This window comes from Triticum urartu, chromosome 5A, assembly GCF_056163025.1.
Source record: "Triticum urartu cultivar PI428250 chromosome 5A, HENAU_Tu73, whole genome shotgun sequence".
In the NCBI taxonomy this organism is placed as follows: Eukaryota; Viridiplantae; Streptophyta; class Magnoliopsida; order Poales; family Poaceae; genus Triticum; species Triticum urartu.
In genome coordinates, this window is record NC_141877.1 from 363,489,175 (window position 1) to 363,504,622 (window position 15,448).

General features: G+C 43.1%; 2 protein-coding genes across 4 annotated transcripts; both read left to right on the forward strand.

Annotated features, from left to right (window-relative positions):
* Positions 1–6,307: 6,307 nt before the first annotated feature.
* Positions 6,308–8,915, forward strand: LOC125555995 (outer envelope pore protein 16-3, chloroplastic/mitochondrial). Of its 2 annotated transcripts, none has more exons than XM_048718799.2 (3): positions 6,308–6,442; positions 7,107–7,449; positions 8,483–8,915. In XM_048718799.2, the coding sequence occupies exons 2-3, from the start codon at positions 7,125–7,127 to the stop codon at positions 8,596–8,598; spliced, it is 441 nt and encodes a 146-aa protein (XP_048574756.1). In that variant the 5' UTR covers positions 6,308–6,442; positions 7,107–7,124; the 3' UTR covers positions 8,599–8,915. The 2 variants fall into 2 exon arrangements, with proteins under 2 accessions (XP_048574756.1, XP_087382194.1); XM_087526068.1 differs by having other exon boundaries at positions 6,325–6,442; positions 7,121–7,449.
* Positions 8,916–10,085: 1,170 nt separating this feature from the next.
* On the forward strand, positions 10,086–11,919 carry LOC125509008 (Rhodanese/Cell cycle control phosphatase superfamily protein). Of its 2 annotated transcripts, none has more exons than XM_048673846.2 (7): positions 10,086–10,240; positions 10,324–10,583; positions 10,671–10,821; positions 10,983–11,068; positions 11,187–11,291; positions 11,394–11,521; positions 11,698–11,919. In XM_048673846.2, exons 1-6 carry the CDS (start codon positions 10,200–10,202, stop codon positions 11,465–11,467), a joined length of 717 nt encoding a protein of 238 aa, XP_048529803.1. In that variant the 5' UTR covers positions 10,086–10,199; the 3' UTR covers positions 11,468–11,521; positions 11,698–11,919. The 2 variants fall into 2 exon arrangements, with proteins under 2 accessions (XP_048529803.1, XP_048529804.1); XM_048673847.2 differs by having other exon boundaries at positions 11,704–11,919.
* Positions 11,920–15,448: the final 3,529 nt, after the last annotated feature.

Sequence of the window (15,448 nt, forward strand, 5' to 3'; positions counted from 1 at the left end):
AGCACCTGGTCGCTAACCAGCGCATTGTGAACATATTAATTGCCCAGCCCGCCGCACTGCTACAGGTGTAACTCTTTGAACGCTCCGAAGGGTAGATATGGATGAGACGGTGCCCCTTCGGTTCATCTACTAGCTAGCTGAGTTCATCCACGGCGCTATGCATGCATACGTTTCTAACCAGTCAAATGACACGTAGATCATACTCCCTCTGTCCAGGTTTATTAGGCCTAAAGACAACTTCTCTTAGACCAAGACACATAGTAATTTGCTCACATTAATTCTTCCATTCCACTCCCAATGCACTCTCTCACATGCATGCAGCCAATGAAAAAGCACACATGAAGTGTATTAACTTTTCAGCCATGGCACCAACAACAATAGCTTTCAATACAACCAATGAAATGATTGCATGCATGCACCTTTCCAACGTGGGGCCTTATAAAAGGGGACATGCTTGTGATGCTGAGAGGCCTAATAAACCCGGACGGAGGGAGTACCGCCCAAGGAGTAAGGCATGTAGCCATGCAGCAAGCCATATCATCACCGCATGGGAAAATATCTACTGCCCTATATGGTAATAGGGTGTAGAACAACAACTAGCTAGCCTACGCTGGAAAGATGCAGTTCGCTATTACAAATATGAGCTAGTCGACACGCATTATACTTGCACTAAAACAACTGGTGACAAGATGGATGCTACATGCCTTTAGTGCATCGAGTAGCTAGACATAATGGATCTTGTGCATGTCAGGCATTGATGCATGCATGTACATGTACGTGGACTACTCTAGCAAATGTAGTACTCCATGTTCTAAGCCAGCTTATGCAAATAAAAATCTAATAATAATTAGCATGCACATACGGGTCTCAAGATATTAATCAATCCAAAATTATTTATAAATACTAGCATGCTTGAGGTCTTAGAAAAATAATATTTAGGCAAAATTAATTCTAGATGACAACCAATGCATTTTAATTATTTTTTAATTTAGGCCTCACACGTTTATAAGCTTCGTTTATAAACGGGTGGCGACTGTTACATCCGAGCCATGCTTTCAGGCGTGGTAGCTTTAGTGGCTTCATTTATAAACAAGATACCAATAAAGTTGCCATGCCCCAAAACATGGCTCTGACGTAACAGCGGGCACGTGTTTATAAACGAAGCTTATAAATGTGTGAGGCCTAAATTAAAACATTTCACAGTAATACACATCTATAGCATGTATTCCTTATTCTATGGATACAAAGTTCTTGCTGAAAATATACTCCTAAAGTGCTTCAATTTATTCCCTCCCAACGCGTGCTACGCCTACTACTCAAAGTCATGCTCAAGATCATTACCGCTTTGGGCTGCAAAAATAGAAATAGGCAAGGGTGAGTACGATGATTCATACCCAGCGAGTAGCATTTTATCAAGCGTACGAAAGGAGAAAGTGTTATGAATATCACAATGGTTTAATTCAATTTCAAGGAAATGATATGGCAACAATGGAAAGATTTAGCGGCAGAAAATAAAGTAGTACGAAAGGCTGAATTTAAAGATAATAACCATCAGAGTTCAACGAAAATACTGGAAATACATTTTACGGCAGTGTATAAGAAAAAATATTGACATCACACGTGACCTGCAAGCTTCCCAACCCGGGAGTTACTGGGGTGAAATTTTACACTTTTACACTCTTAAGAAGGGAACTCCGACATCAACAGTCTCGACCAAAACCGTGTGGGTTCCAGAAGAGCAGAGCCCTTTGGTCCCGTGAGGCACGACAACTTGACTTACTAGTATGGGTCGTTCCCAAGAATCTATCACCGATACCATGTTCGGAACAAGTGTCGTCCACAGCGGAGAACTCAGGCAGTCCCATACCTAAACTGCGACCGGTAGAGTACGTTTGCGGTTGTGACACCAATATAGACAACATGTGAATATGAAAATAAGGAGGTCAGTGATACGACGAGGCTCGTGTAGTAATTCTCAAGTCTCCGCGTAAGCCCAAATAATCATGAAGATTACTTGCTCACAGGAGCATATTTCTTTCAACCATACCCTGGCCAACAAACAGAGAACAATTGCAGGAGAACATATATATCACAATAAAGTGATGATGACCCACAAGTGTAGGGGATCTATCGTAGCTTTTTGATAAGTAAGAGTGTCGAACCCAACAAGGAGCAGAAGGAAATGATAAGCAGTTTTCGGTAAGGTATTCTCTGCAAGCACTGAAATTATCGGTAACAGATAGTTTTGTGATAAGGTAATTTGTAACGAGTAGCACGTAATAAAAGTAAATAAGGTGCAGCAAGATGGCCCAATCCTTTTTGTAGCAAAGGACAAGTCTGGAAAAACTCTTATATAAAGGAAAGCGCTCCCGAGGACACATGGGAATTACCGTCAAGCTAGTTTTCATCACGTTCATATGATTCGCGTTCGGTACTTTGATAATTTGATATGTGGGTGGACCGGTGTTTGGGTATTGTCCTTACTTGGACAAGCATCCCACTTATGATCATTTTTGAGGAAATCGTTAACTGGTAGTTGCTCGGTTGGCCAGCGAGTAGGGGATTAATCGGCTAATCGGCAAGTTAATCGGTCATTTAATCAATTAATCGGATGATTTTTCGGTTTATCGTCTACTCGGTGACCCTATGAGTAGGGATTAATCGGCAAGTTAACTGGTTAATCGGATAAATTCTTGAACAGGGCTTATGATTAACCCCCATTGCAAGCATCCGCAACTACAACAGAAGTATTAAGGTAAATCTAACCATAGCATGAAACATATGGATCCAAATCAACCCCTTACGAAGCAACACATAAATTAGGGTTTAAACTTTTGTCACTCTAGCAACCCATCATCTACTTATTACTTCCCAATGCCTCCCTCTAGGCCCAAACAATGGTGAAATATCATGTAGTCGACGTTCACATGACATCACTAAAGGGATGACAACATACATCTCATCAAAATATCGAACGAATACCAAATTCACATGACTACTAATAGCAAGACTTCTCCCATGTCCTCAGAAACAAACGTAACTATGCACAAAGCATATTCATTTTCATAATCAGAGGGGTATTAATATGTATAATGGATCTGAACATATGATCTTTCACCAAGTAAACCAACTAGCATCAACTACAAGGAGTAATCAACACTACTAGCAACCCGCAGGTACCAATCTGAGATTTGGATACAAAGATTGAAGACAAGAGATGAACTAGGGTTTGAGATGAGATGGTGATGGTGAAGATGTTGATGGAGATTGGCCCCCTTCTGATAAGAGGATCGTTGGTGATGACGATGGCGATGATTTCCCTCTCCCGGAGGGAAGTTTCCTTGGCAGAACAGCTCTGCCGGAGCCCTAGATTGGTTCCGTCAAGGTTCCGCCTTGTGGCGGCGGAGTTTCTTCCCGAAAGCTTGCTTATGATTTTTTCCTTGACGAAAGACTTGCTATAGCAGAAGATGGGTATCGAAGGGCCACCAGGGGGCCCACGAGGCAGGGCGCGCCCCACACCTCGTGGCTGGTGGGTGCCCCCCCTCTGGTACTTCTTGCGCTCAATATTTTTTATCTATTCTGAAAACGTGCTCCCGTGAAGTTTCAGGACTTTTGGAGATGTGCAAAATAGGTCTCTAATATTTGCTCCTTTTCCAGCCCAGAATTTCAGCTGTCGGCATTCCCCCTCTTCATGTAAACCTTGTAAAATAAGAGAGAATAGGCATAAGTATTATGACATAATGTGTAATAACAACCCATAATGCAATAAATATCGATATAAAAGTATGATGCAAAATGGACGTATCAAGTGACTAGCAAAGAGATACTAGCAACAATATCTAGATCAACAAGACAGAGTGCAAGTTGCAGGACTAACCACGTCAACAGAGTAAGAACAATGGAACTGCTACTTGCCTAACCAGCAGCACCCGCCTACCACGCGGTCGCTACGAGCCACACCAGCGCGAGCTCCAACTTCTTCTTCCCGCGGGTGACTCTGACTATTGTGTCTATGGTCCTACGCTATAGCACCTGGTGGCTTTATATATTGGCCAAAAGTAATCAGCGCCTTGTGAACATATTAATTGCCCTGCCCGCCGCACTGCTGCAGTCATAACTCTCGAACGCTCCGAAGGGTAGATATGGATGAAACGGTGCCCCTTCGGTTCATCTACTAGCTACTCCCTCCGTTCCTAAATATTTGTCTTTTTAGAGGTTTTAAATGATGACTCCATACGGAGTAAAATGAGTGAATGTACACTTTAAAATATGTCTATATACATTTGTATATGGTGACCATTTGAAATCTCAAGAAAGACAAATATTTAAGAACGAAGGGAGTAGTTGAGTTCATCCATGGCGCTATGCATGCATACGTTTCTAACCAGTCAAATGGCACGTAGATCCTACCGTCCAAGGAGTAAGGCACGTAGCCATGCAGCAAGCCATATCATCACCGCATGGGATAATATCTACCGCGCTATATGGTAATAGGGTGCAGAACAACACCTAGCTAGCCTATGATGGAAAGATGTGGCTCACTGGTACAAATATGATCTAGTCGGCACGCATTGTACATGCATTAAAACAACCGGTGACAAGATGGATGCTACATGCATGCAGTGCATCGAGTAGCTAGACATGATAGATGTTGTGCATGCCAGGTATTGATGGATGCATGTACATGTATATGGACTACTCCATCAAATATAGTACTCCATGTTCTAAGCGAGCTTATGCAAATAAAAATCTACTAATAATTAGGATGCACATACGGGTCTCAAGATATTGATCAATCCAAAATTATTTATAAATACTAGCAAAAAAGCCTATGCGTTGCAACGGGAGAGAAAACATAACACATGCTTTTTAACTCAACAACCATCACTCAAGACCATAATAGGTCCATCTTCTTTGTTTTTGCGAGGCATCATATTTGTGTTGCCGCTTATCCTCCTTCTCACTCTCGCCGGCGATGGCCTCGGTGTTCACACAAAACAACAAAAAACGTGTGTTGACTATGGTTAATCCTAAGACGTCTCTCTCTCGCTCGCTTTCTCTCACTCTCGCGATGAGAAATTTGTTATTTTTCCCTGCGACATTTTTCAGAGGTATGCATGTGTAGTTATCAATGTTTTCTTTTTCATATATGGTCATAGTGGGGTGTTTATTTGCAATCCGGATGGCCGCCGGTATGAAAAAAAAACAATCTTGCGCTATAAATTATAAGTTTGCTTCCATAACAGTATTTTAAAAATATTTAACAGGTAAAATTAACATCATATTTAGATTACACACATTTTTCTAATAAAATGTCATGTATAATATGTTAAAATCAAAGTTACGGTTTAAAAGATACAGATAATTTAGAAAATCATTTGGTTTGACTCAAATATATTCCAAAATAATATTTAAAAATACTTAACAGGTAAAAATAATCTCATATTCATATTCTACATATTTTTCTAATCAAATTTCATATATAACATGTTCAAATCGGAGTTACAATTTAAAAGATATGGGTGATTTTAAAAAGTATTTGTTTGACTTAAATATGATCCGCGGAGGAATTAGCTAAAACATCAGGGGGTACGGTTCGGGTGTGACTTAAATCCGGATGGTGGGTTGATTTCAGAAAAAGACAGGAACTTTTATGTAAAACACAAAAATAACGATTCATTTTACCTTAAAACAGGATTGCGGGTTGAATTCTCTGAAATAGAGGGGCTATTCTGAAAAATTTCATGACGAACGAAAGAAACCCAATTTGCTTTATTATTAGGTAAAGACTAGCATGCTTGAGCTCTTAGAAAATTAATAGTTAAGCAAAATTAATTCTAAATGATAAGCAAAGCATTTTAACTATTCTTAAGTAACACACAAGTGTTACACGCCTTGTAGTCGACGAAAACGTTTTCTTTCACTGAAAGTGTATCATCCAAAATCCTGAAATAAATTCAGAATAAATGTGAGCATCGGGATTTGACCCCTGATGAGCTGGAATACCACTGTCCTCCTAACAATCCAAACACAATGTTGATTCGCAGGGGAAAAAAAAGACTTGCTTGGGGCTTGGGATTTTAGGTTTAAAGCCCGGCCAGACGAAGAGTCAGGTCTATGGGCTTTAACTTGACCCATTACGGCCGGGGGTTTTGTCAAAACCGATTACTCCCGACTCAAAAGAAAAGGATTATGTAATTCTCAAAAAAAAAGATCATGTCTCCAATTACTTTGCGGCAACGTGATATTATAGTAGGCCTAAATAAAGGGACGCTAATCTTCTTGCGGCGCACGCGGTCTCCCTCGCTTCCCTCCCTCATCATAAAAAAGGAAAATAGTTGTCTCTCTCGCTCTCGCTATCGACGCAGGCAAACCTCCGCAACACCAGGAAGAAGAAGAAGAAGCAAAAGCGAGCGGACGAACCCAGGAGAGAAATCAAGAGGTTGGTTTGTCGCTACCCTAACTTGTTCCGAGACTCCCCACGAACGCTTTTCTGATCCCGATCGAGGCTTCGCTTGCCCTGTCGCTGCTGGCGGTCTCTTCCTTCGCCGTTTTCCCGCCTCCAATTTGGTGACGGCCGGTTTCGTCGGCGTCCGGCCATGAAGATCTTCTCACTGTCGATTGCGATCGATTTGAACGTGCCCATGCTCGTTTTATTCTCGTTCTTGGTTCCTGGCTACATATGGTAGGCGGTTCTCGCAGCAGTAGTGCGATCAAGAGCTTTGGTTAGCGTGCTGCGATCTGCTCGATCATGTGAATCCGTGCTTTGCTTATTGCGGTCTTCTCGTAGGATCCGTCACGCTCTAGTAAATTCCCTTATATATGTATGCTCCGGATATAGCAACGATGAGTTTGACGACAAACGGCGGATGACGGTATTGTAGTTCTGAACTTGGATTGTCCATCCTGTTTTATCTACTCCCTCCAGTCCTTTTTACTCTGCTCGATTTGTTCGAAATCATGTAGCACATATAACATTGTTTCGTGTTGATGGCATTGTTTTGTTGACCTCATTCTTTATTATCTTGACTTGGTACACCTATTGTTGCTTGTAAATTGCCATTCTCGTTATTCATTACTCTAACTTCTGCTGGATTTTTTATCAGTTTCCTTGTACCAGGAACATGGAGGGTTCCAGTTTGAGAGCTCCGGTAGATGATGGACTTATCTTGAAGACAAGCAAGGGTGCGGGCATTGGTTTAGCTGCTGGCAGCGTTTGGGGCTTGCTGGTTTCTATGCTGCACGATGGACCTAAGGTTGGCAGTAATGTCAAGTATCCTGAGCTGGTTAGAACTGGCAAGGTGTGTCGAAGTTACGCGGGAACCTTGGCAATTCTTGGAGCTACATATGTAGCCGTGGAGCAGTCTCTTGAAAGGGTCAGGGGGAAGAAGGACATCATTAATGGTGCTGTGGCTGGTTTTGCTGCGGGTGCAACTATGGGTTTCAGAGGTAATTATCTATACTAGTTGTTATGCTTGGCCTGAAATTTCTAATTCGGTTAAATGACCGTCCTTGTGGATTATCTGCTTCCTTTTTCGGAATTCAAAATTGTGAATTTTCCAGGCATACCTTGAGTCCACTCTGCAAACTTTGATTGGATGTTTCACTCTTGTATCATAATGTGGAACCAACATTTGTGATGATTTTTTCCTCCATTATGCATCCATCTTTAGTACTTTACAGTCGGTCCTGTATTACTGGTTCATACAGTATTTAATCACATGTTGCCACTATTTTCGCTGGTGACGCGGTCGTCAAAATATGTACGCAGAGTTAGCCTCAGTTGGGTTGGGCAGAGTCCATTTTTTGCTTTATTATTTAAACATTTAGTTTTTCTTATTTTCGTTTCCATTATTTTGATAGTCCAAGTCAAAACAAAATGTCTGGAAATTAGACATTATAAGAAAGATGATGCTGGAAAGGTCAGTTTAGAACTAGATCTGCTATTTTTCTGCAAACATATGCAGTTAGGGATTCAGTTGAGGATCTTGGAGGAGTAGCAAAAATCATGATATTGACATATTTTGACATAGTTAGGGATTCAGTATGCAGTTACGGATTCAGTTGAGGATCTTGGAGGAGTAGCAAAAATCATGATATTGACATATTTTGACATAGTTAGGGATTCAGTATGCAGTTAGGGATTCAGTTGAGGATCTTGGAGGAGTAGCAAAAATCATGATATTGACATATTTTGACATAGTTAGGGATTCAGTATTCAGTGCATATGCAGTTAGGGATTCAGTATGAAACATTAGGGGATGATTTACTGTTAGGTTTGACATAGTTTCACTTTGATGCCCCTTCCAATGCAGTACATATCTTGGAAGGAAATCTCCTCTTCCCTATGTTTCCTATTATCTTCCACTACGACAATGGCCCTACTATGCGTGACTCTTTCTTCAATTTGTTAGTTCGGAGTCGAAATTTACTAATACTACTGACCAGTCTAACATTTTTATCCTTGTATGTATATGCACAGCCGGGAGACTTCGGACACTCCTCGTGTCAGGGTCTGCGCTCGCTCTGACTTCGGTACTCTTGGATGTGACTGGAATGAGAACTACTGAGGAGGAAGAAAAAGCTGAGAACCACTAAGTCAATGTATCATCCTGAACAGCTGTATCTACAACTTCACTCAAGCAGTTCCATGTTTCTGTTCTAAGCATGCACAATACCAGAGGAGTTTCTCTGAATGTAGTCTGTTCATAGTAGAGGTAGTAAAGGATATGGTACCATGTGGTGGTTGCTCCTGATCTGTAAATTCAAGTTTGAAGTACTTTTGGCATTTCATACACGCTTTAGCAATCGCTGAAGTTCATGGTCGAAAGTGTTCAAGTACGATCTTGTCATCCCAAATTTTAATCGGGATGTTTGAATATAACATTGTTCCCCACTTATTTGGTGGATGCTTATTTTCACGAGTGTTATGTGACCCGATGACTGAGGCCATGTAGATTTCTTGTTTTATTTTTTCTATTAACGAGTTGTGGTGTTATCTGCTGTAGTAGGGAGTAATTTATATCATCCCCATAGTGCATAGTGTCTTAAATGGTTTCATTGATTAGCTTGTAGACTCATTTTTTTTAGAAACCGCTATGTTACAGTAAACAAATTTGCTTTGGTGTTATGTTAAAGCAGTGCTACACGGACGATGCTTCCTGCACGATGCACGATGGACAAAAGCATCCATTGGATTGTATTGTCTTGCGAATCTGCATTGTTCAAGGAATGCATCGTCCAAAAATCGTGCATGCACAATCGTGTGTAGAGTAGTTTCGGTTATGTTACTAGCTAATTTACTCTCACTATGACCAGTCTCATGACTTCGTGACATTAAAAGTACATGGATTTTTTGTAGCTCGCATCAAAATGCATTTCATTGTGACATTTTTACACCGATGTACTCCCTCTGTACAAAGTTGTAAGTCAGCAACATTTATTTTGGGACGGGGGTAGTATACATCACTATGTATGTTATATTCTTCAATAGTTTTTAAAAACTCTAGTTGATTTTGAATTTTTTTTGAAAATTTCAGGCTCCAAGGAGCTCGGTGGCCAAAAAAATCCTCACTTGTTTGTATGATACTCCCTTCGTCCGGAATTACTTGTTGCTCAAACTAATTCCGGACAGAGGTAATAGTATAATATCGCTATATGAGCATGACAAAGAGCAGAAGAGTAAAATCAGTTGGATCGGCGGGTTGTTGTTGTTCGGCCCTGAAATTTGTATACCATCTTTTTGTATGCAACTAAAACAACGACATTAATTTTGGATCGGGGGAGTACCATATTTTTATGCATGGAATGCTTCATCTTTAGCAAAGTTTGTTTTCATTCACCACATATAGCTTTTTTTTTAGGGGTTACAAATCCTGCTAGCTTTTTTTTCTTTTGAGGTGATAAAAATCCTGCTAGCTGAGTGTAAGTGTCACTCCAGCACAGATGTTCCAAAATTCCAGGAATCGGCATCAACGAAACAGGCAGAGAAACTCCATATGCTATCGTGGGCCCCAAATGAAAACTCTCCCTCTCCAGCGTGGATCCGACGTGGCACGAGCCCATTGGACCCCTGGATATCCCCCTCTCTTGTTGCTGCAAATCCATTTGCCTCCCCCAAAGAACCCCACTTCTTTCTTCTCCAAGAGAACAAAAATTTCTGAAACAAAGAGACGAGCAGAGAAAATCAAGAAGCAGAAATGGCAGTTCTTGGTCTATCTACTGCCTTCTCTCCCCCAAGGTGAGCCAAGATGCGCTTTCCCCCTCCATTTTCTCCATTGTTAATCTGGCTTCGCTCTGAGCAACCAAATCCATGTGGTGCAGAGGTTCTTGGATAGCCGTGAGGCTCAGGAATGGCGGCACCGGGCGGAGCAGCGGCGGGCTGTCCCTGAGGAGGTGGTCCGCCGCCGCCGTGGCCGTCCGCGCGGAGGTGAGCTTCGTGGACGGCGACGAGGCGAAGCGGCTGGTGGCGGAGGAGGGGTACACGGTGCTGGACGTCCGGGACCGGCGGCAGTACGAGAGGGCGCACGTCAGGGCCTCCGCCCACGTCCCGCTCTACATCGAGAACGAAGACAACGACATTGGTACTCGTACCTGCAGAGCTTGCTTACACTCTCTCTTCTTGCATTTTTCTTCAAGGAAATTCATCAACGCGTGTTGTTTTCTGCCAGGAACGATCATCAAGCGGCAGGCGCACAACAACTTCGCCGGCCTATTCTACGGCCTGTCCTTCACCAAGCTCAACCGGGACTTCACCAAGACGGTGAGGAGCAAGTTCTCGCCGGAGAGCAAGCTGCTGGTTGTCTGCCAGGAAGGCCTCAGGTAATTCTTCAGTTAACAAATTGATTAAAGCCCCTTCATCAGGCTGCTAATAATTCATAACCAATATATTACTATAACATTAGCATTGGTACAAATTTTCTTTTTGTAATTCACCGTGAGAAGCTAACTTGGCCCTTTTTTATTTTGTTCATCTGCTGAAGGTCCACAGCGGCTGCAGATGCATTGGAGCGAGAAGGCTTCCAGAACCTGGCCTGCATCACCTCAGGCCTTCAGACACTGAAACCAGGTATCAGTATTCAGTGCTCTGAAATCCTCTCTAGAATTTACTGAAGAAATCTTGTGTTGGTGTAGAGTGTTTTGCAATTCTTCTGCTTTGTGCTGTAATGAATTGTCATGTTTCGTAGGAACGTTCGAGACCGTCGGCAAAGCCGAGCTGCAGAATGCGGGGAAAGCTGGCCTTGTGACCATCCAGGGGAAGATCTCCATAGTTCTTGGGACTGTCTTGATAAGTAAGACCGAGCTAACTTTCCCTATCTCTGAATAAGAACAATAATAATAGTAATAATAATGTGTGCATCAGCTCATGATCGTCGTTTTATGCATGTATGCAGCCTTGTTGCTGCTCATAACAGTGTTCCCGGACCAGGCTGAGCAGATCTTCGAGTCGGCTGGCATCAAATTGTGATCAGGATCGCCGCTCTTCTAGTTACTCTCCTGAGTTCATATTTTTCACTGGCAGGTATGGAACTCTTCATGATTTCATACTAAAATTCTTCTATGGACAATTACAATCGATGCTACTGATTTAAGCTTAAACGCACAAACAACAGTCCCTGCTGCTTAGTATGTAGGCCAGTTGTTATAAAATCTGGATACACACTAATTTTGTTTTTGTGTGTTGTTTGTTTCATTTAGCTGCAGGTTAAGCGTATCAGTAGGTGTACTTGGTGAGATCTCTTCAGACTGGAAAGGGATGTTAGGCTCCATGTGTAATATTTAGGGACTTTCTGAAAATTCTACTACTGTGTATTTTTGGCTCGAGTAATTTCTTTTTCTCACATACACCCTCTTCTGCGTCAATTATAGTTCGATCCATAAATTTTGTGGCGTTTCAAGTAAAAAACAGATTGTGTTCAACTTGTCGATTTTGAGTTATTTAATTATTATTATTATTTTTGAAAAGGAGGAAGACTCCCGGCCTCTGCATCTGGACGATACATGCAGCCACTTTATTAATTGTTCACACAAGACATTACAAAGTAATACAACAACAAGACTAAAGCCACTGTCTACACAACATCTCTCGCTATTCCTATCCAATTGATAAAGGGATACTGATAGTCTGGGCCTAATACCAAACATACCTCGCAGCCAAACCTAACATCTAAGACCTGAGGTCCCATCTAGGACGCATGCCGGGTATGGGGCACCCACCGGTCCGACGCACTCCTCAACGGGGTATGAGGCCACCGCAGCCACCTGCCACCAATCCATCTTTAGAGTTGTACTACCGCATCTACCTTGCACGGTCTAGCTGCCATCGACGCCACCACGACGTCAGACCGCGACACCCTCCTGCGCAAGTCCATCTCCGCGCATCGGACGCCGAGTCACCACAGCGCCATGCCGCCGAAATCTGCCGCCATCAATGAGTGAGATGACGCACCGCTCCACCAAAGAATCCGTCCACTGGTCCCTCAAACCCGTGTACACCTCCAAGAATGACGCCCCCAAGAGGGAAACGACACAAGAGCACCGCCGTCATCTGATATATAGATCTAGGGTTTCCCCCCGAGGTAGCAGATGGTCGCCTTGAACTTCTCCTCGGTGATGCTTTCAAGAAAGGAACGCTGCAAATAGTGCCGCCACCGTCGGCTTTGACCTCTAGCCAAAAGCAGGTTTTCACCCGGATCCGTTCAAAGGTCGTCCATCAAGCATCTTGTGCACGGGCCGCAGCCATCTCTGACGGGGAGTGGACGAAGAATCCAGACCGCCGCCGCCTGACCGGCCACGGCACCACCATGATGCCAAGGTCGGCGTCGCCAGGCCCAGCACGCCCTCCTGTAGCCGACCTCCAGATCTGCCGGCCCGTTGAAACCCATCTGGGCAAGGAAAGGGCCGCGATCTGGGCCGCCGCCACAGGTGCTCCTCAGCCACGGAGAGGGCGCATGCGCAGTCGCCATCGACGCACTCGCCGCCGATCACCTGTTGCGCCTTGCCGCCAGTGAACCGCCGACCCATGAGCCGCCGTCGCCAGGAGGACACCACCACCGCGCGAGGGGGAAAGGCCCTGCCGCCGCCGTCACTGGCCAGGCTGCGCCGCCGTGGCCTTAGGCGGCAGCAGGAGAGAGGAGAGGGACGCGGATGCCTAGGGCCGGCGGCGAGGAATCGCCCCCCGTGTCGCCTAGGGTTGGCGACGCGGGGGTGGACCTCCATTATTTAATTAGGTGCTAGACCTCCATTATTTTGCCAGGCATGTGTGGATTAGTGCTCTAGGTCTTCAGTGCTGAAGAATTTATCCATCTTATCATGCTTCTATCCAGAATTTGTTTTCCGAAATACAGAGCATAAAAGCACGAAAACAGAAATGGTCGTATATGATGTTAAGACCATAAATACTTGTCTCCATTTGCAAATGTAAAAAACTAAATAAATGTGGGCATGATATGGAACGAATATTTCTCGGTTAACTAAGGCTGTGTTTGGCATTGTTATGGATTGTGATAATCTCATTTGTCTTTGCCCATTTCATCGTTTTATTAACCGGTTGTTTCCTATTGTCATGCCTAATTTTCCACAAGAGATTATAAAGCAAGTTCACCACAACATAGTTCAACAACGGCAGACAGAACCTAAGAGTTTGAGGCAGCTGCGCCTGAGCTTGTGAGCGGCGGCTGGTGGCATCCGACCCTGTGAGATTGATAGAATCTGGACCTTATGATCCACATCCAATCTTAATACAGTAACGTGCTCACTCAGTGCAACCAGGTTAAAATCCAAACTCCCAAGTTGCCTTTTTAGATGATTTCTGATATCTGGAAGGAGCAAGGGACACAAGAATGTCACATAAAGATTAGACTAAATCTGCTATTACCAAGCAAGAAATTAGTAGCATGCAAAGAATTCAACACATAATCTTTTAGAGAAAGAAATAAGTTAGGCGCGGTGTGATGACCTGTAAGTGCACCTAGTGCCCTCTAAGGGTTTTAGATGATTAAGTAACAAAACAATTAGACTGGTCATAGTGGGAGTAAAATAGGTAGTAACATAGATGTCATATAAGCAAAAATGGTGAGGTGGCAAGTAGTTAATGAGAAGAGAGTCAAATAGAGTAACATAAGGCCCTTCCCAGTGCTCCATCGTGGACAGGTGCTAAGCATGCCACATAAGCAAAAAAATGACATGGCACAACATTTAAGGAGGGGAGAGAGTTCTTTGGTGACCCCAGGAAGAACCAATGCCAAGCGCAAGAACCTAGGCAAAGCACTTAAATGAAACAATTTGACCAATGCATGAAAAACTTTAGGTGTAACTCATTAAATAAAGTGTGCTTAGCAACAACAAGTTAAGCACTTTTGCATTGAAGAGTTGAATTGCTAAGGTATTTAATGCACTTAGCACCTCATCTAAGCACCTTTGCTTTGGAAGAGGTCTAATATGTTACCATCACATAGCGCTTCCCAATGCAAAATGAGTCTATAAAGTAATAAATGAAGACATTTATGTTACCACACATATGACACTACCCACAATGAAGGTAGTAACATATGCATGTTACTTGTCTAAGTTACTCTCCACTATGACCAGCCTTAAGGGACTAATGTGTTTGTGAGTATACAGAGGTGAAAGTCCCTAAGGATTTGGTTTAACCAAGAGTTATGACCCCTTGTGTGGAACAATTGAAGAACTCGGAATGTCCTCTGAAGCTTGAGAAGCTTTTGTGTAGACTTTTGTTTATTAATTTCTCTATTGTTGCTTCTACTTGTGTCGTAGGACAAATTATACTTTCAAGGGGTGCTTAAGTGAAAGTTAGATTAAAGTCTTCGGTGTGTGCTCAATCCAACCTATTTCTCTGAGAGAGGAGACCTTGAAATCTCCTTCGAGGCGAGTTATTTAGCATCAATGTCCTCGGGACATCGGAGTTAAATGTCTTTGCTGAGGAGCCAAATGTCTTGTCCTGCTAGCGAGTCCACGTACGCTTGATTTGTAAACCGACCGTTATCCATGTGTCGTGTTGTCATTGTGAGTCGGCTCTAACGGTCATCATATCAGCCCGTGGGTTGTCACCCCCGGCTATAAATAACCCCCTACCTCAACCATAAGTGGTCACTACTATGTGAGAAATTGACAAGTATTGTCTGAGCAATCCATTCTTCACACTGATCTTAGAGAATCCTAAGTGAGGAAAAACTCAGAGTCTAAGAACATAAAGTGATTGAGCATCATTGAAGAATTTGATGGAAGCCTAACTTGAGTTTATTACTCTTGAGGACTGTGCATCCTCTAAACGGTTAGGCATCTGTTAAAGAGCATCTAGAGTATGGATTCGCCAAAGAACAAGTATGTGAAGGTTCAGAGATATCTCAAGATCTACCCCCACTAGTAGAAAAGGGCCTATTGTCCTAGTTCGTAAGGGCCTTTTGTCCCGGTTCCAGAACCGGGACTA